The 26,570-nt window shown below is 47.1% G+C and overlaps 12 protein-coding genes across 12 annotated transcripts; 7 read left to right on the forward strand and 5 right to left on the reverse strand.

Moving 5' to 3' along the window:
- Positions 1 to 396: 396 nt before the first annotated feature.
- N7455_007931 (uncharacterized protein) lies at positions 397 to 1,792 on the forward strand (the record flags this gene model as incomplete). Its single annotated transcript, XM_040962457.2, has 2 exons — positions 397 to 587; positions 646 to 1,792. 2 exons carry the CDS (start codon positions 397 to 399, stop codon positions 1,790 to 1,792), a joined length of 1,338 nt encoding a protein of 445 aa, XP_040807106.2.
- Positions 1,793 to 3,236: 1,444 nt separating this feature from the next.
- N7455_007932 (uncharacterized protein) lies at positions 3,237 to 3,476 on the reverse strand (the record flags this gene model as incomplete). The annotated part of the gene is made up of 1 exon (XM_065605764.1): positions 3,237 to 3,476. One exon carries the CDS (start codon positions 3,474 to 3,476, stop codon positions 3,237 to 3,239), a length of 240 nt encoding a protein of 79 aa, XP_065460713.1.
- Positions 3,477 to 5,487: 2,011 nt separating this feature from the next.
- On the forward strand, positions 5,488 to 7,298 carry N7455_007933 (putative pH signal transduction protein PalI; the record flags this gene model as incomplete). The annotated part of the gene is made up of 4 exons (XM_065605765.1): positions 5,488 to 5,677; positions 5,728 to 6,979; positions 7,039 to 7,238; positions 7,294 to 7,298. 4 exons carry the CDS (start codon positions 5,488 to 5,490, stop codon positions 7,296 to 7,298), a joined length of 1,647 nt encoding a protein of 548 aa, XP_065460714.1.
- Positions 7,299 to 8,107: 809 nt separating this feature from the next.
- Positions 8,108 to 9,456, forward strand: N7455_007934 (uncharacterized protein; the record flags this gene model as incomplete). The annotated part of the gene is made up of 2 exons (XM_065605766.1): positions 8,108 to 8,163; positions 9,117 to 9,456. 2 exons carry the CDS (start codon positions 8,108 to 8,110, stop codon positions 9,454 to 9,456), a joined length of 396 nt encoding a protein of 131 aa, XP_065460715.1.
- Positions 9,457 to 9,982: 526 nt separating this feature from the next.
- N7455_007935 (uncharacterized protein) lies at positions 9,983 to 10,469 on the forward strand (the record flags this gene model as incomplete). The annotated part of the gene is made up of 2 exons (XM_065605767.1): positions 9,983 to 10,006; positions 10,161 to 10,469. The coding sequence occupies 2 exons, from the start codon at positions 9,983 to 9,985 to the stop codon at positions 10,467 to 10,469; spliced, it is 333 nt and encodes a 110-aa protein (XP_065460716.1).
- Positions 10,470 to 13,999: 3,530 nt separating this feature from the next.
- N7455_007936 (uncharacterized protein) lies at positions 14,000 to 14,257 on the forward strand (the record flags this gene model as incomplete). Its single annotated transcript, XM_065605768.1, has 1 exon — positions 14,000 to 14,257. One exon carries the CDS (start codon positions 14,000 to 14,002, stop codon positions 14,255 to 14,257), a length of 258 nt encoding a protein of 85 aa, XP_065460717.1.
- Positions 14,258 to 14,560: 303 nt separating this feature from the next.
- Positions 14,561 to 14,918, forward strand: N7455_007937 (uncharacterized protein; the record flags this gene model as incomplete). Its single annotated transcript, XM_065605769.1, has 2 exons — positions 14,561 to 14,802; positions 14,843 to 14,918. 2 exons carry the CDS (start codon positions 14,561 to 14,563, stop codon positions 14,916 to 14,918), a joined length of 318 nt encoding a protein of 105 aa, XP_065460718.1.
- Positions 14,919 to 16,858: 1,940 nt separating this feature from the next.
- N7455_007938 (uncharacterized protein) lies at positions 16,859 to 17,103 on the forward strand (the record flags this gene model as incomplete). Its single annotated transcript, XM_065605770.1, has 2 exons — positions 16,859 to 16,968; positions 16,995 to 17,103. 2 exons carry the CDS (start codon positions 16,859 to 16,861, stop codon positions 17,101 to 17,103), a joined length of 219 nt encoding a protein of 72 aa, XP_065460719.1.
- A 527-nt stretch (positions 17,104 to 17,630) lies between these two features.
- N7455_007939 (uncharacterized protein) lies at positions 17,631 to 18,456 on the reverse strand (the record flags this gene model as incomplete). Its single annotated transcript, XM_065605771.1, has 3 exons — positions 17,631 to 18,037; positions 18,182 to 18,308; positions 18,361 to 18,456. The coding sequence occupies 3 exons, from the start codon at positions 18,454 to 18,456 to the stop codon at positions 17,631 to 17,633; spliced, it is 630 nt and encodes a 209-aa protein (XP_065460720.1).
- Positions 18,457 to 18,733: 277 nt separating this feature from the next.
- Positions 18,734 to 19,078, reverse strand: N7455_007940 (uncharacterized protein; the record flags this gene model as incomplete). Its single annotated transcript, XM_065605772.1, has 1 exon — positions 18,734 to 19,078. One exon carries the CDS (start codon positions 19,076 to 19,078, stop codon positions 18,734 to 18,736), a length of 345 nt encoding a protein of 114 aa, XP_065460721.1.
- Positions 19,079 to 22,301: 3,223 nt separating this feature from the next.
- On the reverse strand, positions 22,302 to 22,562 carry N7455_007941 (uncharacterized protein; the record flags this gene model as incomplete). Its single annotated transcript, XM_040955624.2, has 1 exon — positions 22,302 to 22,562. The coding sequence occupies one exon, from the start codon at positions 22,560 to 22,562 to the stop codon at positions 22,302 to 22,304; it is 261 nt and encodes an 86-aa protein (XP_040813919.2).
- Positions 22,563 to 24,890: 2,328 nt separating this feature from the next.
- N7455_007942 (uncharacterized protein) lies at positions 24,891 to 25,236 on the reverse strand (the record flags this gene model as incomplete). The annotated part of the gene is given in 3 exon segments (XM_065605773.1): positions 24,891 to 25,051; positions 25,069 to 25,185; positions 25,221 to 25,236. 3 exon segments carry the CDS (start codon positions 25,234 to 25,236, stop codon positions 24,891 to 24,893), a joined length of 294 nt encoding a protein of 97 aa, XP_065460722.1.
- Between the last annotated feature and the right edge of the window lie 1,334 nt (positions 25,237 to 26,570).

Raw genomic sequence — 26,570 nt, forward strand, 5'->3', positions numbered from 1 at the left:
AACATCCATCTCCAACTCAGCGTTTTGATGACCAAATGTTCACCAAGAAATTCTTGGCTACCCCGCATTTTTAAGTCGTTTGTCACAGAGGACCCTCAAAAGGATTTGTGCAAAAAGGTCCGACAGTCTCTGCTCGAGTAGCTGAAGCAGCTTTAAATCAGGCTTCTCCACAGCTAATTCTCCTCTGATCTCTCGACCAGCAACCCCTGGGCTTAAGGCAATTGATCCAAAACTCCTTAAGCCTATGAAGCGTTCAATGGAAGCGGGGTTGTAAACTGGCCGCACATCGTGCATATTGCTCTTAGGACGGATTACTTACATCCTGACGCTTAAATACCGAGTGAGGGTCTAAAATTCATATGCGGTCATCATCATTTACCCATCAGAGGGTTCGCCATGAGCGCTGAAGAATTCCTCGCTAACGCCGAAGGCGGCGTGGTGCCGGTGGACTGCCACGAGAAAGTGCTGCAGATAGCATTTATCTATATGGACGAGGGGCTGTGGCTCGACAACGGGGTCTCTGAGGTTGTCGAGAAGCTGCACGCGCATGGATGGTCGTTCGGCGAGGATGAGTTGAGGTTTAACCGGTAAGTTCCAAAGTTATAATTCTCCGGGCTATAGCACTGAAAGTCTGATAACCCACAGTACCCTGGATATATTCTACCTCGCCCAGCTCGCAGCAGCCATCTACCGCTCCACCGACCAACTTGAGGGCGACTTCCCCTCTCCTGATGATTTCCAGTCCTTCTACACCACACACCACGCACTCCTCCACTCCTCTGTATGGCGCTCTTATTACTCTACTACCTTCCTTACCCAGCGCACCACAGCGCGGTTCTACCGCCTGCCTGACCTCCAAGACCTACCTGACTCTGACTCCCCGCTGGGGCTGCCGCGCCAGCGACCCCCCACATTCGCCACCAAACTCCCCCGCTGGGCCTATAGCGTCGCGCGCACGCACCGCAGGCAGCCCTCCCTCCCGCTCGCGACTCTCACTAGATTAGCCCTCAGCACGCTTGAGACGACTATCACGCGCCTGCGTACGGCCCACCCTAGCGTGGCACCCTACTCGGAGACGCAAGCCCGTTTCTGGCTTGAGTATATGGGGCTTGGTTACCCTGGCCGATCTGGCTCAGCGAAGGCAGTTTCCCGGGAAGCGTGGGGGCCGAATATGTTCGGGATACTGGCCGCCCAGGGAGCGTATGATATGTACGCGTGGGAAGCAAAGTACTCGGCGCAGGTATGGGAGGCGAGTGCGGCGAGGAGGGAGGTTGCTGAGCCGGATAGGGATGGCGTCTGGAAGAGTGAGGTGATGTGGTGTGGGTTGCCAGATGGTGGGGTGGGGCCGCAGGCATGGTGTAGGGGGTGGGAGGGAGAGGTTGGGAGTGAGGAGGAGGTAGAGTTTTTGGCTGCTGTTGCAGTGGAGGAGACGGTGGGGGTGAAAGCGGAGGTGGGGGAGTTGGAATTTATAGTGTGGTCGCATATGTTGCTTGGGGTCATGCGGGCTGCGGTTGAGCTGGGGCGGGAGAGGGAAGCTTTTCTGGAGGAACTAGAGAGAGGGATAGTGGGGATAGGAAGGATTGGGGAGGGGAGGGCAGAGAGGTGGCTGAGAGAGGCCTTGGGGGTCGTTGAGCCATATGTGAGGATATGGGAGGCTGTGTGGCCTGCTACAGAGGCGGAGAGGGGGGAGGTGCTACGGCGGATCTTAGTAGAGAACGGGCAGCTCTTTGCAAGATGGAGGCTTTCGCCAGTTTTGAAGGAGTTCAATTTTGCTCTAGGTCCGAGGGAGTAGGAGGTGGCAGACATGCGTCTATTCAGATACTCAGGTTAATGGTGAGGACTATGCTAGACTAAGCTATATGCAACCCGGATCATCACACTAGTGAAGGACGACTAAATGTATATAGTACATTAGTTAAATCCATGAACTATACGGGGTTTTTTATTGTCGACTACGCCGAAGGAGCAATCCAGCGTTCCAATAGTTGTTTGGGTCTTGAGCAGTGCTTGTCTTAACTCTTGTTTGCCTCTTGTTGACAGCTTTGCCTGTTCTCTCTTTAACAGCCCTCTCTTTGAAAAATCTGTTCATTTGTCTCCATAAAGCTATATAATCAGCTTCATGGTAGTAGGTTTTCTCCACCTTCAACAATCCCTCCACGCAGCCAACGAATATAACCACCCGGAGGCAGCACCAGCATGAATGAAAAAAACATTATATATAATTCTATTTACTATTCATTGAATATCAATCCCTGAGCCTATATATGGTATAAGACCGATTACAGGACGGAGTATGTGTGTGAGAATACCCATCCTTCTAAACCGAGCGCCACTAATGAAGATTACTAGTGTCCCAACGATGGTTGGGAATAACGAACGAGCTTTTTTAGTTCCCCCCTTCGATGGCCCGCTTGGCCAGCCAGTTTCCTTTACAGGCCGTTATCTGATCTGACCTACTACGCCCAGTAGATTATACGGCCGTATAATGGACTGCAAAGGACGTCGGTGGTATGATGGATTTGACAGTGGAGCTGGAATTTCAGCAGCAGCAGCTTGGGCCTTTGGACTGCCATGATACAACTCACGAGTTAATACTGAATTGTATACGTGAGGGACATCTGGGATTGACTATGACTGCCCCTAAGCCGCAGAGGTTGGTAATGCACGAGTGCTCGCCCCAAGCATCCGCTTGATCCCCCCCCCCCCCCCCTTCTGCTGGTAGTTTGCCTGGGAAGATTACCCGGTGTCACAGGCCTAGCGTGAGCAGTTTCAGTCGACGAGCTGAGGCAGTGTGCGGCATTTCGAGGTGCTTATCTGACGGCCATTTCTACTTGACAAAATGATAGAGAATATGCATGAATGTGTATACCTATATCTTCAGTACATGAACCTACTCGTAGCTCACGGTTGTCGCCAATTCTCAGATTGCATGCAACGTCTGCCATTCCCTTCGTGAGTCCATTGAGAAAGTATTGATAGAAGTCCCGGGTAGAGGTGAATATTACCATCGTTGCCTCTTATTGTATTGTTGCTACAAGTAGGCTAGAGTTATTTGCTTTGCTGCGCCCTGCAACCGGATCTGATATCAGTCTATCATTCTATTATGCATGGATGACCTTGATGCCAAATACCAACGCCATTCAATGTGAACTTATTCTTATCTCTCGTCCATTATGGGAAAGTACTCTGTCCATACATGTCACGTCAGCAAGAGGTAAATATAGCGGACTTGAGAGCTAATGAAAACCCAGGAAAGGGAAGCAGGACTTGCGCATATTGCCAGCACCTCCAATTCCGAATCTAACATAGCGCTCTTGAAGACCAGATGTCGACCGAGTATCCTGGACCCCACTGATCCGAGAGCTCTCCAATGACTGCATGAGAGTTACTCTGTCAAAGGTTTCCAAAGGCTGCCCCTCCTCGTCCTCGGATTTCTGACGTTTCGGCCAACTGAAAAACCTCCATAGGCAGCGCATGTTGTTTTGCAAATAGAATAAATGAACAACTGTGGACCGAGTTCATCAAATCAGTCCTCTGGCCCTTTATATCTTGATAGGTAAAACTTACCCTTGGGTCAAGTGCCAACAAGCTCAAGCGACCTTTGCATACCCCTGTCACATTCGGGAATTGGAGCTACTTATATGACTAGCTAGACGGTCCCTTGCCGTGATTCACACGCTGGGTTACGCAGACACTGTACGACCCATGAAGCTTCAATTTCCCCGAAACAGTCAGAACGACTACCGTTATATTGAGATGGGAAGATAGAAAAACTTATAAGATATCAGTACATATAAATATTTAGTCATCCTTTGGAGATAGATCAGTCACACATTTGGAATTTGCGTAAAATGTCCATAGCTATTGCGAAAAGGACATGCACTCAGGTCTAAGAATTGCAACTCTACCACGATGTGTAACAGCGTATTCCCGTGGCTTTTGCACGTTTCATCAAAGTCCTAAGAAGTCAATATGAACGAAGATCTGTTGCATCAAGAAGAGGCCTGGATGACTTCCATTCTATATACCGAAAACTAGTGTTGAATACTAATGTTGGTAGGAATAGCTTTCATTATACTAAGCAGTTCCTCAGGGGTCAAATCACGTAGTGGTGTGTCCGGACTATAAGTAGTCACACGACTGTGACACAGCAGTGAAACCCCACCTGGAACCTATTGGTCCATGAGATCACAAGTTTAAGCTTATTGACTTGAAGATATCGACTGCATTCGAAGAGAGCTTGTGCAGTACCTTGCACCAGCAGAAGAACATCAACTGGCCATGGCCAAAGGCGATTAACCTCAATCTGGTCTCTAGCAACTGGAACGAAGTTTGACAATCAGGTTAGAGCTTCGAGGTGGAGACGCCCTGTTTCATATTAAAATGTGGGACTGTGGGCCTCCAACGGCGTTAGAGTCCGGTCCAAGCGTTTTCTGGGGCCAATTTCCCGACTGAAAGTAGAAAGTGCTGTGCCTCGTTAGTGGATCAAACGATCGCCTGCGAGATTGCGAGTCTTGTTTGAAGGGTTTGGTCATTGACGGATCGCGACATTCGGCTTCTAGATGTCACATGGAAACATTTCAAAATGCGAATCTCGTTTCACCACGAATAAGGTGAGGCTTTTGAAACCATGCGCATATCTTGGCTGTTTGAATACCTTAGACGGAGAAATCAGCTTCAGCGTCACTTGGTGGGAAAATCAGGACCCAATCGAACACGGCAGAGAAAAAGTCTTGTTTCCGATAGAAGAAACAAGGATTTGAGAAGTTGGTAAATTAGCCAGCAGACATAGCCAATGATCATGAGTACCAACGATGCTTGAAATTGTCCAAGCCGCCCACGACTACTCCGACGCCCAGGCTTGGCAACCTGTCCCGATGCGGCACTTCAACCGGACAGAGCGAATTAGAAGTCAGAACAGCCCTGCACCATCAACCCCGACATTCCAGGGAGGGGAACCGTGCAGCAGAGATCTTGTTTAGCCTCACGTCGGATTTTCAAGGGGGGAATGAAAGAGAAGATCTAGAGGGGATAGAAAGCTTCATATAATAGGGGAATGATCGAGTAATGTAGATGTGTACAGAGAGTCCGACGTAGAAATAGAGTGGGATCATCTGACTGCTGCCTGAGGCCAAACATCCAAACCTCCTCTGTCCTCTCTCCACAGCCTCTCTCCCCCCAATGGCTTATCTGCACTCTTGTCATTCCTTTATTCCTTTAGTCTTTTGATTCTTTAAATTTCCTTTGGTTCTTAACTTCTTGGCTTCCCCCCTCATTTGCTTCTTTTTTCACTCTACTTCTTTGCCTTGAAAGCTTTTGTTTCGACCTCGGGTTCAGATGTCCCCTGCCAATGCAGTGCTAAACCCTCAACTCTTGCGTCGCGTGTGCCATTAGGCCATTAAAAATAATCGCTTATTTTGTTTCTATCTGATTTCTTCTTTGGCCTGGAAGTAAACACAAGGTTGACCTCCAGGGTCTCCCCTCACCATGTTGCTCAAGCCTGCGACACCCCTCACCATCTTGCTGCTGATCGCATTTGCGCTTTTGCTACTCTCATGTCTTTCCACTCCTATTGTTAAGGGAATTCCTCTAGCAACTTTCAAAGATGTCGATTATGGTGTCTTTGGATATTGCAAGGGTGACACCTGCACCAATATCCATGTGGGATACACGAGCAGTAAGTCTCTCCCTTACGTTTCTGCCTGCGCTCCGCTAAATTTCATGCAGATGATATAAGTAGCACCGGCGATGATTTCAATCTCCCTTCCGGTACTCGAAAGTCACTGTCTGCGATCCTCATCATCCACCCAGTCGCCGCCTTCCTAACCCTCATCTGCCTCTGCCTGGCGATCGCGGCCCACTTCCATGCGCCCTCCCACTCGCCGCGCTTCCTGTTAGCGCTCCTTATCTTGTTGTTGCCAACACTCCTCGTGACTCTCCTCGCATTCCTCGTCGATATCTTGCTCTTTGTGCCACATTTAGGATGGGGCGGTTGGATTGTGCTGGTCGCGACCATCATCCTCACATCTTGCGGAGTCGTCACCTGCGCCATGCGCCGAACCCTTGTCAGCAGGAAGGCAAGGAAGCGCCGGATCGCGGAAAATGCTGAGATGAGCGGAGAGAACTATTACAACCGACAGAATGGTACTGCGGCTGTGGCTGCGGCCCCTGTTCCGGCTCCTGTTGAACCCAAGGAAGCCTTTGTGTCGAACTCTCTCAACTCCGATTCGGGCCCAACATTCGCATCCTTCCACACCGATACACGCGACAGTGATGACGATCGTACACCTCTTAACTCGCGCACACCAATGAGCGATGTCCCAGCAGCCCCGGACCATCGCGGTGCCCCCTATGGTGCTGCACAAGATGAATTTGCCAACATCCCGCCGCAGGGACCAAGCCCGTACGGTGCTGGTTCAGTGTCACGGAATCCCTCCGATCCGCGCATTCGTCCCCAATATTCAGATGGTAGTATGGGCTCTCGAAGAGGAGGAGCGCCGCCTGGCTTCAACGGACGCGGGCGGGGTGGATATCCCCCCCGAGGTGGACGCGGAGGACCTTACATGGGACCTCCTCGCGGTCCTTCCCCTGGCTCCCGGGGTGGATACATGGGGCCAATGCCAAGCCGTGGAGGGCGCGGTGGAATGGTGCCGCCTCGAGGACCCCAAGTCGGCTATGGACCCAGTCCAGGCGGCCCCAACCGCGGTTTGGACGCATACGGCCGATCTGTGTCGCCTCCCATGGATGACCCTTATAACTATGGGCCACCGGGTCAGATGCGCCAGCCATCTCCCGGGCCCATTGGCATGGCCGTATCACCGGAGACGGTAGGTCAAGCCATTGAGATGACTCCGCAACATCGGCCGCAGTACGATATGCATGAGTACACTCAGCCAATGAGCAGCGTACCACAAACGCTGTCAGCTGAAGTCAACAGCCCCATCCCTGAAAGCCCGACAAGCATGTACAGTCGACCTGGGTAAGTCAGATGTTACAAACAACATCACTAGAATAACCACTAACCTTCCATATCTTTAGTTCTTACGTTCCTCCCCGCTCGGGCTGGAGTGCAAATGATCCTCGTACGTCCCCGCGTCCGCCGGGGCAATCTCTGCAACCTAACAACGGCGGATCCAACTACTATGAAGACGTGGATCCCCGTTTCGCTCGTCGGCCATCGCCCCCCAATGACTCTGCTATCCCCTCCTCTTTGACACCTGGAGCTGGACCTGCTCACTGTACGTACTCTCACATATTACGCGCGTTGGCGGGGCCTTACTGACTTTCTCTCAGTTTAATGAACTCTATTGGCTTTCAAGTGTCCATGACGCTTGACATGATTCTTCCACCTCTTCTACGCTTTGCGATACCCTTTCTTTTTCTTAACTTCTCTGGCTAAATTTCGATTCGTTTTTTTCTCCTCAATACGATGGGACACTGGGTCCTTTTGAGGAATGGAGTTACGGCTTTTTCTTCTTCCCATTCCTCCACAAACGCTCTGTCTCTTGGGACGATCCCTCGACGTTTCATCTTGTCCTCAAACATCCGTCACAAAATAGTGGCGTGAGAACGAGAGTTTTTCTATATTCTTTTCCTGCTGCCGAGCTGTACTCCGCCTGAACTTTGATGTATAGCCGCAGGCGGATACAATGTACAGAAACCGATCTTCGAGATCTCTGGCTTTATCTGAGATCAAAAGCACTGGACAATGCTTTTGATTTGATCACCCTTTTACTTTCTACTATGTACTTACTTTCTTCCACTGAGTGGACTGTGAACTTTTATTCTACCCAATTCCACATACATTTCTGTTCCCCGGGTACATCTGGGTTTTAACATATACATAACAAATGATAAACCTCTCTGGCATCTGTATATAACACCGTGTTGAAACCACAGCCCTATGAAGTCCCGTCGATCGGATCTTCGATCTTCCCTGCTGATCATGGCAGCCATCCAACTCCCGTCACTAAAGCAGCGGCTTGGTCTACCATTCAGTGCACCACTAAGATTGGCTTCCCCTCGATATATTTCTTGTACCTTACAGGTCAAATTCTCATGTGTTTCGATAAGATGATTCTATCGGTTGGCCGAAGAGTAAGGTTGAATGCTGCTCGAGGTACTGACTGAAGCTCTTCATTGGGAGTTCAGGCAGGCTAGTCAGTCAGTAGTCAGTAGTAGTAGCCGGGATTATAGTCTGTCTGAGGGGAGAAGGAGATCTAATCACAGTTATTGGCGTGAATAAACCTAGCATTTGCCCTTTCCGCGCTGATTATTTGACTCGACTACAAGATTTATATTGCATGAATATAATCACAGCGGGAAGCCAACATTGGCAAAGTAAAACACTGCTCTTTTAGCCTTAATTCTCCACATAGGCTTTCGGACTGCACTCGCGATTCCTCCACTTCTTCATTTTAACTAACACGCCTCCAGAGCTTCAGAAATGGTTGGAGTGATCGGTCAGGAAAGCTCGGGCTGTTGCCCTGAAGCTGAAGTCTCTCAATCGGGATGATTTGGCTTCAAATTTTCCTTTCCCCACTCCTCCCTGAGTACCTCCGCAGTCACGAGTTGAATGCACCATTTTGCTTTGCATACTTGACAGGCGATTGTAGAGCAAACTGCTATATTTGGACTAGAGCAGACGGTAAAGCCCTCTTGTACTAGGCTCACTTTGTGCTTAATTCTCGTTGAGTTCCCTACTCTATCAGCGCTCTATCAAATACAGCTGTCGCATCGGTCATGGCTCATTCTGATATTTTATCTTACATTGTCACTAGACTTTAATTCATACGGTATTGATAAGATGATTTTCCGCCCATCGTTGCCTGGGAGGCATTCATTAGTCTACACTGGTATCGCTCTATTCATTTTGTAGAGGGCAATAACAAACCGCGAAGACGCGGTCTCTGGATTGCTATTTAAGATCCTACCTAGCTTTCTTAATTTCAACTTTACTTCCTCAACAACCGCCTTCCATACCTACTACAAACTGAGAACAACAACCAACAAGGTGTGACCCCTCCCCCCACGACTAAGATTTGGGACATAATAACGAACTAACAACGACCCTGGTTACATTGCAGGATTCACTCCAACATACACACCCTATACAGTGAGACAAACCCTTGTCCCCCACGTTTCGAACACCGAGCTAACAAATACAAAGTGGCGGAGACTCGCCCAATCCAGTCCCTCACCAACGAGCAGCTTGAGGAGCTCTCAGAGCTGACAAGCCGAACACAAGGTCGAGACTATGAACGCGAAACGGTCCACTATGTGATAGCCGTCATTACAAACGAAAAGGAAGCTATGTTGGCTGTCAACCCAAACTGCTACGAGACGCATGCACACATGCTATTGGAAATGGACGATGAATTGGAGTATCTTAATCAACGATTGTCTCGCATACAGACCGAAGAGCGTGAAGATGCCATCTTCGAGAGCGAGCTCTAGGACCGCATCTGGGAGCAGAGCGACTAAGCATGCAGGAAATGGGTACTGGGATGTTGGAGGTCACCTACGATGGACAATGATTAGTTCTCAGATCTATCCCAGATACCCTACCTAGGTACCTTTCATCAACTGTAATATGCATTCATGCATTCATGGAACCGCTTCTCCTTGTATTCTATCAGTAGAGCTCTAAGGTCGACCTTTTATATTGGACCGAAGCAGATACCGATTTGGCTCCAGATTCTGTCTCCCATTTTTAGTTAGCACAATAATACTGTCAGGAGGGACTATGTCGAAGTGCACGGTGGGATGAAAAATCCTTGACCGAGTAGAGAGTTGTGGATATTAAGTTGAGAGCTATGAAATCTGACAGATACCTCAGTCAATGGTGCTATTATTTCCCTTTAGGGGTGACAATCATATCAGAATATAAATAGCCATTTTTATTTCAACTTCTTCAAACTCTTCATTTGCTTGCTTAATGCTACCCAGAACCCACAATCAACAAGGTATGACCGCTTTGCCCATGACCAAGATTTGGGACGAGACCGTGAGCTAACTACGACTCTCATTACATTACAGATTAAACATCATCATTATCGCTCGAAGTTACAGAGAGCACAATTCAGCAGCTAGATCAGCTATATCTTCACCAAAAGTGAGATTAAACCAATTCCTGACGTCCCGAAAACGGATCTAACAAGTATAAAGTGGCTGAGACTCGCCCCATTTCGACCCCCCACAACGAGCAGCTCGAGGAGCTAACAACCCTCACAAATAGTGCACGTGGGCGAGCTCGCGAGCGCCATCGCATACATAAGAAGATCCAGGACATTATGGATCAGAAGGAAGATATGATGCCCGCCAATCCATATTGGTGCTATGCTTATCGAGACCAATTGGCGAACCTGGACAGAGAATTGGCGTCTCTTGACCGACAATTAAACCATTTGCGGGCTCAAGAGAAAAGGGATGCCACTAAGGAGCGGGAACTATGGAACCAGGTCGTTTGAGGATTCCCAGAAGGTGGAACAGACATTGCTCATTTGACCGCCAGTGGTGGGTAGTGCTCGCTTGGCATTTCCAGATCTATCAGAATATCTTTCCAAGGTTGCGTTTACAATAATGACACGCATTTCTGGATTTATGGATCTATTGAAGTTTGAGGTTTGTCTCTTATTAGTAGATGGAGGTCTTATGCTCTTACATCTATCTCACAATTAAAATATTCTCACCTCACTTTACTTTCAGACTTTCATCGGTTTAACATTTACAGAAGTGGGTGGATACATAATAGTGTTGAATATGTCAGTCAGTGGCCTATCATTGTCCTTTATCATTGCAATCATATATACATAAGCTCGAGATGCGGTAACATCTCTAATCACCTCCAACTACCTCCAACGCAGCATATATTCACTCCCAGAAGATTTGGATCCAGCCAAGAATGACTATCCTTATATTCCTCTTTTCTAGATTCGAACCCATTATATAATGCCGTTTTCTTCGCCGATGATACGGAAAAATCATCTGTGGAGGTATATTCATCTCGGTGAGGATAATTCAATGATCTCGAACGGCCACCTCCACACTTGTTCAGAGACTTTTATTTTTTCTGTTTACACCGACAGTGACAAATCTCCACTGGAATTAATACTGAGTAATAAATATTGTATAGAATAAAGGTGTTGGATCTTGTTGGAGTATGCAATTCGGATCGGTGTGATAGAAAGGCCAGAAAGTGTTACTGGAGAACTACCTTCCTTTATTTTCTAACTCTAATATCAACTTGACGATTATAAACGCATCTTCAATGGCTTCATGACAGCCTTTTTGGACAATATTTGAGACAAGTTGGGACACGGTTTATTCATTCTACTACTACGGAGAGGCTTTGCAACGGAGTGTCAAAGTTCGTATTTGGATGCTGATTTTGTGGATAAATCCCACTAAAATAGATTCATTGGAAGGAAGATATTGAGCTCCACCTACCACATTCTTCTTCAGGGGGTTCAATATGAATTGATTCCTCGATATCTGCACGTATCGAGGTAGTAGTCGGGTTTCGCTTCAATTTGTTGGGGCTTGAAATCAACCATGAGTCAAAGAAACCTCCGTTTTTGTTGTTGGTCTGAAGTTCCTTGTGTGCTGCACAGCTTGAACCTATTTCTTTTGTCCAACACAACTCATGGAACGACCCCGATATGCAGCTGGGTCAGGAGCTCCCACTTCAACACAACAGAACGAAATACAGCTTCACCGAGCGTAGCTAGGGCCCCACCAGGAATCCCCACCGGGGCATAGAGGCCAACAGCTATGGCACAGAGATGTTCGTAGGGTCCCCGGAAGAGGGAGACCTAGGAGGGAAGCGCAGGCAGTTCATAGCGATGTCCTTCCCCACCTTCGGGAACCTGCTCGCAAGGAACAGCAGCCGCAGCACAGTCAAAACAGTCGCTTAAGTCGCTTAAGTCGCCTGACTCCTAGACGCAGTTGATATTGAAGAGCGAGAGAAATCCGTTCTCATACCCGCAGTGCATTCAGAGAACGAGACAGGTCTTGACGCACGTCAGGCAGATAAAGAAATGTGAGATGGGGTACGACAAGGTGGTGACGGAATCACGGTCGGGGTTTTCGGGGCAAGGCACCATGTCGCCACGAGATATCGGCGGTTGGAAGTGAGCCCCTCCGGTCAACCGGGGGTGCAGATCGGCTGAATCCTCCAGCCACCTATCGCTCGGAGCCGGGGTTGCGCGATTTTCAGCTTTAAACGACACATTTCCCGGAACTCTCACGGGATAGAAGTCCTAGCGGAAGTGAGTTCGATACCACGGAGTCGCGGTTGGGGTGGACCATTGCATGTGTTGGCATCAAGTTCCTTTTAGGAAAGTACCAAGCAGCCAGTGCGACTGGTATCATCCCGAACTTATCCCCAATCGTGTATCTCTCTTCTAGGGTGTTGTATACTGATTCCAAATACGCTGGTGGGAGTGAATATTCGGTTAGTGCCATGAGCGGTTGATGAAAATTGAAGATCTCGTGAGATTCTCACCTAAGTAGTGCATGTAGCCGAGATAGCTGAGCCCCAGCTCATTCCGTTCCTTTAACGGCACGATCGTCTTCTTCGTCGAACAGCAGACAGAGAGTGTCCTACAGGGGGATCTGCATTTGTTGTTCCGATTCAGATCTTCTGGGTGTCTGGCAGGCTCAACGGGGTCACTGCAAGGGGCTCGGACCTCTCATGAGCCTCCGGGGTTCTTTCCAGGATTCCCAAAGCATGTCTAATGGGGAACATTTGGACAGGTGAAGTCTATCAGAATTTCCACTGCGTGCATGATGCTTTCGAGAAGATCCCTCCCCCAGCATAGGCCCTTCTCGTAGCACGGACTGGTATTTGCTCCAGCTCCTTCTGCAGGTGGACTGGCTGTTCCTAGCCCTTTTATTGTCAGCTTTCTGGTTTAAATGTAGTCATGATTGCAGCATAGGGGTTGGAACTCACTGATCAAACTATACCGAAGTGGACTCTTGATGGTTCTTACATAGTCGTGTCGAGATCATCAGTGGAGGGACGAGGTCATGGTTGACGATCAGAGCGTTGTAGTCAGTTTGATGGAGGTTCACGTGGGGTCTGGAGTATACATGCTGCCACACGAGCACGACCTTGCGAGATATCGCCTTCCTCAGCCAACAGGTTTAGCTGATATATAAATATCGAAGTGAAGGAAAGCTGAAAACAAAGTGATCTGGGGAGGTTTCAATTGTGAGATATGAGAAATAAGCTCCTGCTAAGACAAAGAAAATGGGGCATACAATTTGAGATAGTTTGATAGCTACCTTGATCGGCTGTTTTGTGTTTAGTAGTAGGCTGGATTTAGTGGCTATCACGAGGCGCACTTTAGTAGGTAGCTTAGATGTGATCTCTGAGCTCTCTCCAGATAGTTCATTTCTGTGTGCCATCAAGTACAAATAATGACCTTCATTCCTGTATGTCTACCATCGATAGGTAGAAGGCTCTATTGATGTCCCTTTGGCTTAGCGGCTACTAGAAGATATAGTATATATACTACTAACCGTTGGAATGAATACTTTCATTGTTTATGCAAAGTGGCATTTGAAATTCCCTATATAACTACGTAGAGATGGTTGAACTTGAATTTGTTCTTACTTCCCGTTGAGATAGCTGTTACCTTTCTCTGTCCTTCTTAAGGTGGCAGTCGCACCTTCCTCGTGAGAGCGTGTTTTACCTCCTAGGGCGTACTAATTAAAATTCACATCGTCCATCTTTCCTTTTCAATTATTCCTTCCTCTTCTCACCGTCCTTCAACAAACCACCAAGGTGCAACCCCATAGGGTCCAGTAAACAAGACCCGCTTCATTTACAGTCGAGTGTCACGCAAATCAACCTATCTGGCGCCACCAAAAGTGAGTTACGCCCCACCTCCTATTGACATTATGTTCTCAACCCCGTTTCAAGCACAACGCTAACCAAAGGGAAGTGGCTAACAACATACGCCCAATCGCAAATACCAGCGATGGCCACCTCGAAATGTTAACCCGGAGTCAAGTCCGTGCTGCCTTGCGAGCGAATACCTGCCACCAAATTCTCGAAGAAGCCCATTTTATTATGGAGACATTGGCACATATTATGGGCTATATGGTGCCAGTGGGCGCGCTGCTACAAGACATGGAGCAGCGTATGCAGGACCTCTTGGCGGAGATGGGTGGACTGGCTATCGAAGAGCAGCACGATGCTCACATTGCGAATGCAATTTGGGGGGAAACTGGCCAATCACAGGAAGGCTAGCACCAACACCCTTCGGTTAGAAGAAGGGCCTGCATAGTCATACACAAATAGTCAGATTGGAGCAGGATAATTGAATTTTGATTGATTGATTGAGTGAATGGACAAGCCCACGCAGACTGTAACACCAACGCTCATTCCCCCCGGCAGAACGGATTGAGAGACATTTCTCAAATTTTCCTCCTATAACACATGTCATATATGTCGATGGAATCAGACATAGAACATACCCCAAATTTGTAGGTCCTGCCATTCTTGGATACATATTCCTTGAAGCACATCTAGTGGGATATCGAACGCGGCAATATGGTCCCAAACCCCGCCTGCAGAGCCATCGGTCAGCTCCCAGAGCAGCCTAAGATTGACAGGGTCTCCGTCCTCTTTCGGTTCCGCGATAGACCGATAACCATACCTGACTTGACTACTTTAGTGAGCCAGGATTCCTCGTTCAAGGCACGTAATGAGCTCGTAGCCGTTTCCATTAAGGCTAGAATGAACTCAGAGAAGGCAGATACCATCAGCACGACACGGTACAACAGCCCCAGCAAGTCAGTAAGGATAACCCACCGATTTGTGAATTATATACAGCTTGGCACGCACTGGGAGTGCAGGATTCCGAGTTAATGGTGTCAAAAGCACAGCTGACCACGAAAGGAGAACATAAATCGTTTATCCTGGTGTCCCAGATGTGACTCTGACCCGTAGCCAAGTCAACACTTCCATATCTTTGCTGATCAGTGCGGAGTTTAGCAGTTGTGCACCATCTCTTCCTTTCTCGGCTTCTGCTTCCAACGTAGTTATCTTATATTGGAGACGGAGGAATCGGGCTCCTAGGGCCACTAGCGTGCTGCTATACTAGTTGATTGAACCTGGGCCTATTTGTATGTCGTTGATAGCGGCTGTGATAATATGCTTGGTGAGTGCACGTAGCTGCGCCCGTTCAGTCGCTCGAACTAGGATTGGTACTTTTCACTTATTAGCGTGGTGTTTGAAACGTGTTCCGGAAGGAGGTGTATCTTACTAGTGACGATGTGGTATCCGATTTATGAGGAGTGGTACAATTGTTGATAGTTGTTGACCTGTAATGACGCTGGTGTTAGCTAATTTCCCTATCATATATCTTTCTGAGACCATGATGGGTATCACCTTTTGTTGATCGTGTGAGACGCTGATGTGCGAGTGGAAGAAGGGAAATCAAGGACCCTGTTGGAAGGATCTAAAGGAGCAAACACAACGAGAAACCCTGTGGTCAAGAAATACTTCCCATTGCCACCCTCAAAGCAAAGACCAAAAAGAATAAGTTATAACTGATCGCGAAATACGTTTTGGCTTGTAAGTGCGCGGTGCGGCTTTTAGACAAGAGGGATGAGAAGGATGTGAGATAAAGGATCTTAAATGGAAAACCAGGGGCCGCGTTTTCAGGAGGAAGACGCAATTATCACCTTCAAAATAGAAAGGAAAAGCCCGGTGAAGTCAATCAATACCCCCTGATATCAACCCCTTTTTTGAGATTGCACGTTTAGATCATCTAGAAAGTAAAGTTTAATTGACGTGAAACGTATATATGATAGAGGGTTGATAGGGGTGGTGTTAGGGAAAAGGTAAAAGGCCAAGTGAGGCAGGCGTAGGAGTGTTTGGGAGTTGGGGGCTACACAAAGAAATTCTACAATGCAATGTTATACTGGGTTAAGATCGTTTGATGGGTGACATGGAAACTAGAGGGAAGGTGATATTTACTCCACCTTAGGTGAAGGTAGAAAAATAACCTTAACGCTCCACTGATCAAAGATAAAGAGAAAAGAATTCATGACTCGATATGGCTATGCGTAAACACAAGATGATAAATTAAAACCGTGGCGGGAACCGATTCCCAGTGCAGTGAATCCATTCACGTCTTTGGGCGCGCTCGATAGCCCAGACCCGCAGCTAGGTTAGCTGCTCGAGTTGTTCGTTATTGGGAACTGGAATGGAACATTGTTCGGCCACTGTGTACTTGTTAGCTCGGTGTTCTGAGCACAGTCGACAATGGGGTTTCTCTCAATAGCTCACGAAGGTTGGGTATGCTTGCAAATACGAAGTTGTTATGACAAGGTTCATATGGGAAGTTCGAATATTTGTAGAAGGAAAGCAAGAGGATTAGATTATGGTGTCCTATCTCACACCATGAGAAGGCAAATTATCACGAGGCGGAGGCAGCTGTCAGACCGACAGGAAGGATGGGAGTTGATGAATGCTTTTGCATGGGAGATAGGAGAAGTCTACGTAGGTGGTTATGCGTGGGTAACAGTTACTCGACAGTAGGAGAATAGTAAACAAGGTACAACTCCTTGGAGCCTACAAAAATCCCAACACCAATGCTTAGACCAACAGGGCTCATACTACTCTCGATAAAGATTTCCATTTATGGACGTCAATGCTAAATCAGTGGAACCAAGACTAGCCGTCACTCTCGGCCTAGAGAACCATTTTCACCTGTTCCAACACGTCACTTCCTCACCCTTGTAGGTTTAACAGGGGCATTTCTTTGTGACCGTTGCATGGCGAAAGGGTGAGCGGGGTATATAGAGTCTTAATGAATCTAAACAACGCCAAATACCTTTCTCCATGCCGCAATCGTACTGCTCGTCGGATTGTATGACGAAGCATTTCTCACAACAAATCATCGGTACGTTGTTTGAAGGCGCATGGGATGTTACCGGTGGGCGAGTAGTTAGGTAAGATTGGACGACAATAGCTCTAGCGATGGCCATGATATAGGAGGCCTCGTGGGGAATCTCCCCGCGGCTGTGTCCTCGTTCATCTCTACGGACTCGGATACGAGTGAGCAGCTCCGACTGCCCACTCTTTAGGATCGGAATAGGCCGATTGGTGTCCACCTGAGACTTGTTGGCCTCATGTTTAAACGTGATCAAAAATGGAATCTCGAGGGGAGGAGGAAGGATGCAGGCAAGCATCATCTCATCGAGAATTGAGAATGAAGTGAATATCAACCAACACGATACCATCCATATACATTCTTTCCTCCACGGCCCAACCATAGTCCTCGTCGTATTCCAAGGTCAGCATTTCCTCCACCACGGTTTTCGTGGACTGCTCTAGAGGGCATATAATGTTCTTAGTGTGGAGGTTGTGTGGTAGGCTAGGACAATGAGAATTTCGGCCACGCTCATTCTCTAGCATGGCGGGCCAACGAGCTCTCTGCGGGGGTACTATCGTTTATTCCTATAGATTCGCATCTGGACGAGGACTGTAGCTGGGTGTCGCTGGGGGATGGGATCCGCAGATTGCTCCACCCCCAAATTGCGTTCGCAATGTGAGCGTCGTGTTGCTCATCGACACAAATTCCACCAATCTCTTCGATCTGGTCCCGCATCCGCTACTCCATGGTGTGTAGCAACGTGACTACCTGGAGCTGGTAAGGGTAGGGCTCGTTCGTAATGTCATGCAACGTCGCCAGGATAATGGAGGTTTCTGTGAAGATCCGCTCGCGAGCCTCTGCTCGCGAAGCGGCACGGACCCGAAGCCGTGTCAACATCTCCAGGTGGTCATCGGTAATGGTCGCGATTGGGCGTGTATTGTTGCCTACTTCCTTTTGATTAGCATTGTGCTTGAAAGGTGGTTGAGAACGCAATAGCGATGGGGGTGGGACGTAACTCACTTTTGATGGCGCTAGAGAGCTTGATTTGCGTGAGGTAATTGGGGGGTTATCCACTGGTAGTGATGTTCGACTGTAAAGCAAGCGGGTTTCGTTATGTAGATATCGCTTCTCCTTAGGGGTTGCACCTTGGTGGTTTATTGAAGGAAGGTATAAGGAGGAAGGAATAATTGAGAAGGGAAGATAGACGGTGTTGGTTTTAAATAGTACGCGCTAGACGGTGACAGGCAAGCATCATCTGATTGAGAAGTGAGAATGAAGTGAATGCCAACCAACACAATGTCGTATTCTTTCATCCAGGGCCCAACCGTAATCCTCATCATATTCCAGGCCAGCATCCCCTCCACCAAAGCTTACATGGACTGCGCTAGAGCCCATATAATGTTGCTGGCACGGAAGCTGTGGGTAAGAAGACATTGCTGCGGGATTACCTTCGTTTGTTCCTACAAACCCGGATTTGAGTGAGGAGTTCTAGGTAGCCGTCGTTTAGACATAGAATTCGCAGATTGCCCCACCCCCAAGTCTTGTTACCTTCGCCTTTTGACATGGTTGAGAATAGAGCATAGGGGGCAGTGAGTGCATCTCACTGCTGCGGGCTCTTATCCATATGCAGTGCTGTCAACGCTACTTGGTGGTGGTTGATCTTACCTTTGCTGGCTTTAGATGGCATCGTCCTTTGGTTCTACGGAGGCTGAGTCTTATACTGATAGATCATAAACGTACATCGATTGACAGCACTATAGGTACTTATGGCTCCCTGGGCCGCTGAAGCCTGTCTCGCTGGAACCGTGTGGTGTAAGTGTCGTTGTGGTTTATCGTGTTCCCTAGTCCTCCCGCCATTCACTAGTCTCCCCCCAAATTGCCGTCTCGATATGCCCATCATGCTGCTCTTCCAAAGAAAGTCCACCCATCTCTTCTACCAGGTCCTGCATCTGCTGCTCCATATTGTGTAGTAGTGTGGTGATGGGGAGCTGGTGAGGGTCCGGTTGGTTCATGATATTCTGCAACCTCTCCATGATAAAGAAGGCGTGTTCAAAGATCTGCTGGCGAGCCTCTGCTCGCGATGTGGCACGGACTTGAATCCGTGTCAGCATCTCAAGGTGATCATCGCTAACACTCGCGATCGGGCGTGTATTTTCGGCCACTTCCCTTTGATTAGCATTGTGCATGAAAACTTGTTAAGAACGCGATGTCAATGGGGGTGGGATGTAACTCACTATTCTATCGTGGTAGACGGTTGACTGATGTGGGGTTTGGAATTTGAGGATTAGGAAATTGTGGTGAGGCTAAGTGTATAAAGCACGTAGTTTTGGGTCACTAGATGCTTTATTGTAGGTATTCGTTTACCTTGCGTGAATTCGATTTCAGTGATTACCCTGAGGTAGGGAGGTAATTGCAGAAACGAGATAAGGAGGTAGAAATAATTGAGAAGGGAAGATAGACAGTGTTGATTTTTAATAGTACGCGCTAGAAGGTAAAACACCCTTTCACGAGGAAGGTGCCACTGCCGCCCTCAGAAGGACAGAGAAAGGTAAGAGCTATCTCAAATGGAAGTAATAACAAAGTGAAATTCAACCATCAATACATACATAGATTGTAGTGAGGTGGGGAATTTGAAATACCAATTCCAAGAGACAAAGAAAATGTTCATTTCAACGGTGAGTAGAACGGAGACCATATTGTCTTTTAGTAGACGCTAAACCCAAGTCACATCGACTTTACACCTAGAGACTTCTACTCATCGATAGTAGACATGTGTCAATGCAGGTCATGATTTGTACTCAATGGCATACGAAAAGGAACTATCTGGGGAGATCTCAGAGATCACATGCAACCTTCCCTACCTATATGGGCTCCTATAAAGTGTCCTATTAGCATCTCTCTGTTCCCATTAGGTTTATTGGTAATGAACTGGCGTGGAATTGCCATCTAATCCATGTATTCACTGGTCTGGTCCCAGATTGCGGACAGGATTCTGGAATCGTTGACTTCTTCAAACCAGAGACCCACCATCTCGTGGAGGAGCAGCTGCATTGTCTGTTCCATGGCGTGCAGGATGCTAGGACTGGGATTTGGGGGTAGGCTTGGGCCAGGGGTAATACGCCTTGGGCATCGTGCATCAAAGCGCAAGCCTCCTGGAATATTTCCTCTCGGGCGGATTGCCGCGCCTCAGCTCGGGTTCTAAGACGTGTGAGCATCTCAAGATGCTCGTCCAAAATTGACGATATAGGGTGGCTGTTGCACACTTTTTCCTCGTTAGCTTTATCCTTGAAACATAATAAGAAACGTGGACGGGGTGGTAAGGGTTATGGGATAATGGTTGTTATCACTTTTGCTAGATTCAGAAACGTAGGGTTCGTTGTTTGTGTGGTCGGATGATTGGATGGTGAGATACAATCTGTAATAGGGAGTCTGTATTAGGTCTTGTTTTCATCATAGATCTTGCTTGTGCTACTTGCAGGTTTAGGTCAAGGGGATGAAGTGCGTAAGTGTGATAGAATGAAGTAGGAAGAAGAAGCAAGAAGAAAGGATGGGGAAGGAGGGCCCAATATAGTACTTTTTACCAGTAATCGCATTTGCACGAGGAGACAGTGGTTACCACCTGCCCCAGGAAGAGCGAAGCTCACAAAGTTGTTCCTTAGTAGAAATATCGACAACATTCTGGGCATATTCTTGCATCACAAGCGAGGCATGGTTATAAATACAAAATATAGGGAGTAATGCGTAATAGATAGTCAAATGATATTTGATAAAAGGGTTGGTGAGAGATGATCTGAGATGATCTCAATGAGTAGTAAGGACGATGTGAAATTCAACCATCACTACGCAGTAAGGTGGGGAACTTCAAATAATAATTTCAACCCACAATCAAAGTCATAATTCAAAGGGTCAGCCGTATGGACACCTGGGCACCGTAGTTTGCTCTGTCAGCCGACAACCCGAAGGGGAATACCAATTTGAGCTGATGGGGGATTTATATAAAATTAAGGTTATGCCAGGCAATAACCCGGGTAGTGCAGTACTTAAGAGCAATGTCAAACTTGCAAGGTTGTCATCTTAATGAGACACAGGCCTGGGTTTGATTCCCCTTGGAACCAAAGTTCGTGGTCGGATGATCATCTGGGTCGTGTACTACTGGGAATCATCATCTTCTTTCTACCTTTGTTTTTTCTTATTTTCTTATTTTCTTATTTTTCTTTTGACTGTATTAAAATATGATATTAGAAAGAGGAAATCTCAAGTATAGATATAGCTATCTAGGATTTGGGCTATTTATATAAGTCACCTAGTATAGTGGAACCGGGGGATTTATATAAAATTAAGGTTGTGCCAGCCAATAACCTGGGTAGTGCAGTAGGTAAGAGCAATGTCAAACTTGCAAGGTTGCCATCTTAACGAGACACAAGCCTGGGTTCGATCCCCCTTGGAACCAAAGTTCGTGGTCGGATGATCATCTGGGTCGTGTACTGCTGGGAATCTTCTTTTTTTTTTATACTGTTAAAATGTTCGAATGAGAAACAGGATTTATTGTGTAGAAAGTTCTAATTACGTGTCTTTGCTTTTCGGTTCCCTGTTACCACCACTAACCACCGGGCCGACTTATGTATAAGGATCCTCGACTCTCTACTACCTACATATATATATACCACCAACTTGATATATTGACGAACAGTGTGAGGTTTCCTTTAAGAATAAGATTGCGTAAGTGGGTCACACTAAGTGGGTCCCAACGCCTGCCTACCTAATTCCACCTGGGCAAGGATGGGGGATTTATATGAAATTAAGGTTACCAGGCATTAACCCGGATAGTGCAGTAGTTAAGAGCAATGTCAAACTTGCAAGGTTGTCATCTTAACGAGACACAGGCCTGGGTTCGATCCCCCTTGGAACCAAAGTTCGTGGTCGGATGATCATCTGGGTCGTGTACTGCTGGGAATCATCCTCTTCCTTTTTTTTCTCTCACAAGTTAATATCAAAAATGTGATGCAGGGTATAGGTTAGATACTAATTTAACGTCCATACCGATGGGCGGCTCGGCATATCATACTCAATCACCATAATGTATTTTGGCCCTGGGGTTACCTACGCATACTAGGGCCTTCTCCAGTTACCATATACGACAAAAAATACAAAATTTGGAAGGAAAGGTTTAGTCAAGTGGGTTCATTGGGTGTGGCATAGCTTTTGGGGGCATTTTTGCTGAGGGAAGATAGGCATGCATAAATCAAGATCGTCATTTGTGCTTCATGACAGAGAGAAAGGAGCTATGTCTAGACACGACAGAGATCATATGTAACAATCCACTAACACCTATATGACCTCCTTTGAAATTCCATGTTGAAATCTTGCTGTTATCTTAGCTGACGAATCCATCGAGGATAGCATCGTCGTCTAATATTTTCCGGTCTGGTCCCAAATAGATGAGAGGATGCGGGAGTTGTGTACTTCTTCGCACCTAAGGTCGACCATTTCCCCGACGAGGACCTGCATTCTGGCTTCAATTCCCTCTAGTAGGGTTGCGGGTGGGAACCGGTGGGTATAGGACATTCCCATTATGGCCTGGGCTGTGTTCATGAGGAAGCAAGCCTCGTCAAAGATGTGTTTTCCGGCAGCGTAACGCGAGTCCGTGCGGTTGCGGAGACGCGTGGGCATCTCCAGATGCTGGTCGGTAATGGATGATATCTGTTTTTTCTTCTCCACTTTGTCTTGATCAGCGTTGCCTTTGAAACGTGATCATAACCGGGGATGGGTTGACGGGTGTTTGGTTGTAATGGTTGATCTCACTTTTAGTATGTTTCGGTGGATATTGACGGTGTATGTAGGGTGGAAAAGGTGCGACTCAGACTCGATCTCTACAAGACACAGAAGTCAGTATTAGCACATCCCTTTCTACAGACGCCACTTCTTCTCCAAACACATCGTACCTGAGCGAGCAAGAAATTGAATCGGGAACTGTCAAGGAGAGGGAAAGCAGCAGGGACAGGAAGGACGAAATGATAAAACCGTACCATCTTAAATAATCATCTCTACCAGAAATTGCGTTTCCACTGGGAAACTGCGACTGTCGCCTGTCCCAGAAGAAAAGATCAAGTCTACTGAAGCCGAAAGAAATGCTTACCCAGTAGGAATACCGGCAACATTCTATGCAGTATCTTTCCTTTGAATTGGGCAGACCGATAAATACGATATATATACATTCATCTATAATAGATAGTAATATGGTATTTGGTGCAGGGGTGGTGAGTTGCAATTTTGACGAGAAGTAAGAACCAAGTGAAGTTTAACAAAGTGTTCTCGTGCATGTCTACGAAGTCGCAATTCAACATCCCTGGCTGCAGCCACTTTTTCCTTGTCAGCCATGAGTTCGAGACGCAGTTTGAAGCAGAGTAGCAAGGGTGGGGGATGTATCTCTCTGCTGCTTGAAGTGTAGGGTATTTTGTGTTCGGCTATGTTCAAGAGAATCCGAATTTTGAGATCTGAAAAATAGCGGGTTTATGTTAGTCAATTAACTGATTATCTCCTCTGAAATCTTGATTATCGGCCAGATGTTCATACCGATTGATCTTGTGTCTTGTCTTATGGTGAGGTTGTGGATGCAGAAAATTGCGAGAAAGGAAGAAGATTGATAGCGACATTTTATTTGGCGACTCCTACGAGCGCTGTCACGAGAACGGAGCAATTGTCACTTGCCACCAAAATGAAACACTAAGGCTTGTGAGGCACAAACGACACCTGATGACAACACTCAACGCTCTCATGAGTTTCTTTCAGAATGCGCTCAGTGGTAATCTATGTACGTAATTATTAAGGCATAATTGGCAGAAAGATGAGCGTATGAAAAGATTACTTTCAACCTGGGAAAGAACTAGTCTTAGTGAAAAAGGGAATCCGGTAATGACATGCGAGATCTCATGATGTCTCCATGCAGCTTCTTAGAGGGACTATACCAAATATTGGAAAATATAAGGTGACGCCTTGTGAGCACGTAGGCACGAAAAATGGTGTGCATTTTGATATGGAAAGATTGTCAAAGGAGCGACTTTCAGATTGTATCCTCCACCTACCTCCTCCAGCCGCCCCTATTAGTGATGAAGAGACATTGGTAGTACCGTAGTGGGTTGAAGTTTGCGAGGGCTGCTGAGGATAAAGGTGACTGAGTCCACTTGTGAACGCGTCCCTGCTAGACTAAATGACTTGCGCCTATGTCTCCTACTCCAGCTAGTAGTCAAGCTCTTCCTCGGCTGACAGGGTGATCATCCCAACGATGAGCATCCTCAAACGAAACTCCAACGCCCACATAAACTGGCGAGACGGGGCTTGATGATCACGGGCATATCTGGCTACAATAAGGCATACTGCCCTGCCCGTATGATGGCGGTCGCCTCATTCCGCATTTCTTCTAGTCGATGGACTGTTATAGGACGCCGCTCTCTCAGCTCGGTGAGGAGCTCTAGTTTGGAGTCATCCGGTACCGGAATCCGGCGTCCAGCCACTTCTTCCTTGTCAGCTTCATGTTTGGGATGAATGGGATTGAGACATAAGTGAAGGGGAGGGGGTTTATCTTACTAGTCACAAAGCTTTCGGTATGTTGCTTTCAAGTTTGATTTGATTATCAAATGAGTTTTAAGCTTGGAAACAACTAGTGTTGGTTAGAAACGGGATTCGACAAAGCTATTGATGATGCCTCCATGTAGCCTCTTAGAGGGATACAAACAAGATTGGAAAATAGAATGTCACACCTTGTGAGCATTTCGGCGCTAAACATAGTATGCGTTTCAATTGAGGGTAATGCTGAACGGAACGGGTTCCTCTCCATTCCAATTAAGAGAGCGACTTTCACAATGTCTCCCCCACCCCATTTCCTCCTGGGGCCCCCTATCTAATGAATTGACACCAGGTAGTGTCGTAATAGGACCAAGTTTGCTAGGGTTACTGAGGACGATAGTCGCTCAGTCCACTCGTCAACATGTCCTTGATAGACTAATTGACTGCGGCCCATGTCTCCTCCTCTAGCTGCCGGTCAATTTCCTCCTCCGCCGATAGAGTGATCATCTCCACAATGTGAATCCTCAATCCAAGCTCCAACATCCAGAGGAACTCGCGAGATGGGCCCTGGTAGTCACGGACATAGCGAGCGATAACTAGGCATGCTGTATACTGGTCGCCTGGCCCCAGATAAATTCCAGTCTATGGGCCCTTATGGTGCGACGCTCTCGCAGCACGGCGAGAAGCTCCAGCTGGTAATCATCTGGGACGGGAATGCGGTTTTGAGCCACTTTTCCATATCAGCTTGTTGTTTGAGTTGGGTACGCTTGAGACGAAACATGAAGGAGAGGAGGTGTATCTTACTGGTGGTGCTGTCTCGGATATTTCCTGTTTCGAGTGAAGTTGATTGCGTAATGGAGCTGAACCTAGGAAACAACCAGTCTTTATTAGCTCCTTATTATGTCGTAGACCCTCCTCCTCATCGCGGCGATCATACCTAGAGGTTGGTTCAGAGAAGTTTGGAAGGAGAATGTCGTAATGTGAAGAAAGAAGAAGAAAAGAGGAAAGAAGAAGAGAAAAGAAAAAGTCTCAGTTTGTGGGACGTTAAGTAGGAAATTCCCCAGTGCGAAGTGAGGAAGCGCATTAGAAAGGAAGGACCATCACTTTGAGGAAAGAGCAACTTTGGTGAAGTTTATCCAACATTTCCAGATATTAGTACTATCGCCAGTTTTATCCATTGGAACGTAGATATAACCGTGGAATATAGAATATATAAATTGAAAGAATGTATAGAGAGTAAGATATAATTGATAGTAAAATGAAATTTAACCATGGCTGGCGAGAGAATAATTCCGAATGAAGGCTAAGAGCAAAGTGATAGTTAAAGGTCTCTATTGAAAGATTATTTTGTCAAGCAGTACCAACATCCGTAGAAGGCGATGTGAATGCGCGTGGTGACTAGTGCCATATGAAGGCATGATTGTGTTGACGAAGTCCATAATTCGTGATGACGGGTACAGAATTGGTTGGTTCATTGGTCAGTTGTTAAATCTTCACATTGTGCTACACCCAAGGCTCTGTAGTGGTGTCTGAGGGTAGATTCTTGACCGCATCACCGTCCAAAGACTTTTCGCTCCACGCCACGATCAAAGTCACCCTCGGTGCAACGGCGTGTATTTCTTCCAGTAGCGCAACCATGCGCTCTTCCTTGGCCTAAGCAGTATGGGTCAAAGGGGCCATGCTGTTGGCATACATTCGCCGTCCAACAGCTTGCTCATAAAGCCGCTTGCGAAGGAAGCTACATGGGCTCTTCCAACTGCCAATCAATAGGCCATGGGATGGGGTGGCCACTCCGTTGATTCTTGTTAGCTTTGTGCTTAGGACGTGTTTATGAACGGATGGTCAAGAGTAGGGGGTATACGTTACTAGCTTACCATTGGTTTATACATTCTGTTTGGTCGTCGAGACCGTTGCAAAGTCGCCTGTAAGGTAACTAGTTTCAGTGAGTTTTCACTATTTGACTGTGAGATTCCACCTTGTCTTTTTTTCTTCATTGCAGTCTGGAGTTTGAATAACGTGACAGTGTAAAGGAAAGAGAGAATCAAAAGCAATCTCAAATAATAATCACGAAACTAACTTTTGACGAGAAGACTATCAACCTGAGAAATATTCACG

The sequence above is a fragment of the Penicillium solitum genome (assembly GCF_028829755.1).
Source record: "Penicillium solitum strain IBT 25940 chromosome Unknown utg000005l_segment0_segment0, whole genome shotgun sequence".
Classification (NCBI taxonomy): domain Eukaryota; kingdom Fungi; phylum Ascomycota; class Eurotiomycetes; order Eurotiales; family Aspergillaceae; genus Penicillium; species Penicillium solitum.